Below are 3,391 nucleotides of genomic sequence, written 5' to 3' on the forward strand. Positions count from 1 at the left end.
GGACGTGATGAGGCATAAATAAAATATGAGGCTGGTGCACAAACACTTAAACATATATCGGCTCACGACTACATGATTGACTAAAGGACACTTAACTGGTGTGTCGGCTCTTTGTATGCTCAGCAGAGGTGTGATGTTGGAGAACACAGGATTATATACTGCTGGACGTCTTTATTTATTCTGGGCTGTCCTGTAATGCCAGGTGGACATTAAGTCATATAAAGTCCTAACATGATTTTTTTCCTCCTAAAGACACTAAACACATATTAAAATGAGAACTGAAGCTCTGATAACTCTGTGTTCACTGCTCTTTCTTGTAGCTTTCACTTTCTTACTGGCAGAGCTGAGAATTACCACTATGCAGCCATTTTGTCTGGCAGACATGTGAAGCACCTGTCGTGAAACCCGAGGTGACATTTCCATAACTCCTGGAGGTCTTAATGTATATTTATTTCCTACACACAGTCAGCTGGTTCCAAAGACCCATTGAAAAGTGTGACAGCCACAGAGTTGGGTAACATGAGTTCCATCTATATATAAATCTGGGGACTTGTGTCCCTGCTGCTCTATTTAAAACCCACAGTGCCTCTGTCCAAACAGAGAGAAGGACGCTGTGACAATATGATGGACCTTTTTGAGACCAACACTTATCTCTTCAGTGATTTGCGCTACTTGGATGAAGGGGTTAATGGAGCACTACAGCACTTGGATATGGCGGAGGTGTCTCCACTGTACAACGACAATGGCAGCCCCCTGTCCCCGAGCCAGGACAACGGGCCGTCCGAGACCGGTGGTGAGAGCAGCGGGGAGGAGCACGTCCTTGCGCCCGCGGCGCTCCGGGCGCACTGCGCGGGCCAGTGCCTCATGTGGGCCTGTAAGACCTGCAAGAGAAAGTCTGCCCCGACCGACAGACGCAAGGCCGCCACGCTCAGGGAGAGGAGGAGGCTCAAGAAGATCAACGAGGCCTTCGACGTGCTCAAGAGGAAGACGGTGACCAACCCCAACCAGAGGCTGCCCAAGGTGGAGATTTTACGCAGCGCCATCAGCTACATCGAGAGGTTACAGGAGCTGCTGCAGACGCTGGACGAGCAGGAGAAGACACCAAACGGATCCTCAGCCCATCACTTTAACATTAAAGAGCTCAGTGTAAGCTGATCTAGGTAGAACCCCTAAAAACCCCCTCACACCATCCCTGAACATTTGAACATGACGGTGACTTCATGATGTGTCATGATGTGTTTGCTGTGATGTGTTTATCAGCTGTGAGCAGCTGAGCAGTCAACTGGCTTCATAACAAACTGCTGCTCTCTCCAGAAACACCTCCCTGTGATGGAATGTGAATGATATTCCTGTTTTGTTCAGCAGGATGTAATGTACGTTTAATTTCTGTACAGTAACAGGTCATGTGTGTTTGTAAAGGTGGCCGCTCACGAGTATCACTGGAAGACGTCTCCTGAGACGTGGCCGACCTCTGCTGACCATTCCACTGCAGCCGTGATGAACCAGAGAGAAGGTAAACAGTCAAAGTTCACCCTCCCTGAACAAACAATAAGCAACAAAACAAGAGTGGAGAGCATTCAAAGGTCCATTTGTCTCATTTCCAGGAGCCAGTGAGTCCCCTGAGTCCTCCAGCCTCTCGCGTCTGTCCTCCATCGTGGACAGCATCACCAGCTCAGAGGTCTCAGAAAAGTGAAACGTTAGTGAAGACCTGGACTAGATAATCTTTTTAACATTGCAAATTTCCATTGTTTGTCTCTAAATGATTTCCACTACTTGTTATTCAGTCTTCCTTTGTACAGCAGGAAACAAATTTGTACATATTTTCTAATAATGTGATTTATTTTGTATTCAAACGAAGACAAACCCTTTAAAAAATGATTGTATTTAAATATTTGTACAGAACTGACCAAGGAAATAAATAGCTCCCTTAAATCCCTCATTATTCAAGGGCACACTGGGAAGGTCACATTCATTTCGGTTTCATTGTGTTACACAAACAGACGAGAGCAAAGGCCAGACCAGAGGATTTGTGCAAGTTTTTGCAATTGAATTAATCTAAGTACACATTTAACTTCAGTCTGGAATGAGAATAGGATCCTTTAACTTTTAGATCACGTTAGTCCTCACTGGATCTCTGGGTCCCGCAGCGTTCACGCATATTAAAAGTCCATCAAATCAGTGTAAACAGCTCTGGAGTGGTTTGCTGCTCCGCTTTGTTCCGAGCCGTATCCAGCAGGCCTGATCCCACAACAGTAACTCGAGTCGCTGCAAACCCAGCGTGCCTCCGCTCTCCTCTGCTATCATGTGTTGGGGACATGGAAACTCGGGGCACAAAGCCCAACGGAGAATGAAGCCATCAGAGCCATTAGGTCCTAATTCCTCCTCACTCGCTTCGTCATCACGTGGCAAAGAGCATTTCCATGGAAACTATTAAAAGGCATGACGTGATGCTAATGGTATGGAATCCATTGAGTCTTGTTTGTCATGTCCTGATGTGGGGGGGGGGTTGTTGATGTTGTTGGGGTGTGTTCGACCCTCTCTGATCTCTGTGGATGACACAGAGCCCTGGTTGACCTCTGTGACTCTGCATCATCTCTCTGGCCTGCAGACACACGTGTCCATGCGAAGTGTGCCACATGTGGGAGGTTTATGAGAAGCTGAAGTCCTCGTGAAGTGCGACACGGGGGAAACGAAGCAGTTTGAAGCATTTAGACAAGTGCATGAATTCAGCTTCAGCACTGGTGGAAGGGAACCACTCGCTGCTGGACGTGTCTTTTCTTAGGTTGTATTTTAAAGCTGCACAACATGACCCGTTTTTTATTTATTAACTGATGGATGAACACTTTCAGCGGAGCAGGATTAAGTGGCTCTCATGTGGCTCTTACTCTACATATCTTTTACCAAATATCCTGTTTTCAGTAGAAAGCAGACAGAAACACGATAGCTCTAAATAGTAATGTGATTTTAATGGGCTCCTGCTCGCTCACTCTCTCTCTCTAATTGCAGAGTCACTTCGTTCTCGGCTCCTCGGTGGAGCTGCCGGTGTAATGTTTGCTGTGATGATTGCATTTTAGCATTTTAGCAGAACTGTAGTTCCCGGTCCTGGATTATTAAACATAGAGCTGCGTTGACAGAATGCATTTTGCGCTGTAAACTTTTATTTGCTGTAAAAGCTCACTGTTCATCTGTGTTCAACCTCACTGCTTTATTTTTATGTTTGCTCCACCGCTCCATGCACCCCCTCCTCCAAATAAAGGGGGAAAGAGCCCAGATTCCCTCTGACTTTGCAGGGATTTCTGTGTTACTGATGACACCATATCATTCTCATTTGGCTGTGAAGGCAGAGTTTTAAAAGTCAAAGCTGACGAAAGGCGAGCTGTTACAGCGGGGG

At 46.4% G+C, this 3,391-nt stretch overlaps 1 protein-coding gene across 1 annotated transcript; it reads left to right on the plus strand.

Annotated features, from left to right (window-relative positions):
- The first annotated feature begins 596 nt into the window (after positions 1-596).
- On the plus strand, positions 597-1,957 carry myf6 (myogenic factor 6). The gene is made up of 3 exons (XM_026363377.1): positions 597-1,146; positions 1,420-1,513; positions 1,605-1,957. Exons 1-3 carry the CDS (start codon positions 622-624, stop codon positions 1,691-1,693), a joined length of 708 nt encoding a protein of 235 aa, XP_026219162.1. The 5' UTR covers positions 597-621; the 3' UTR covers positions 1,694-1,957.
- The last annotated feature ends 1,434 nt before the right edge of the window (positions 1,958-3,391 follow it).

Source organism: Anabas testudineus, chromosome 23 (assembly GCF_900324465.2).
Source record: "Anabas testudineus chromosome 23, fAnaTes1.2, whole genome shotgun sequence".
Classification (NCBI taxonomy): Eukaryota; Metazoa; Chordata; class Actinopteri; order Anabantiformes; family Anabantidae; genus Anabas; species Anabas testudineus.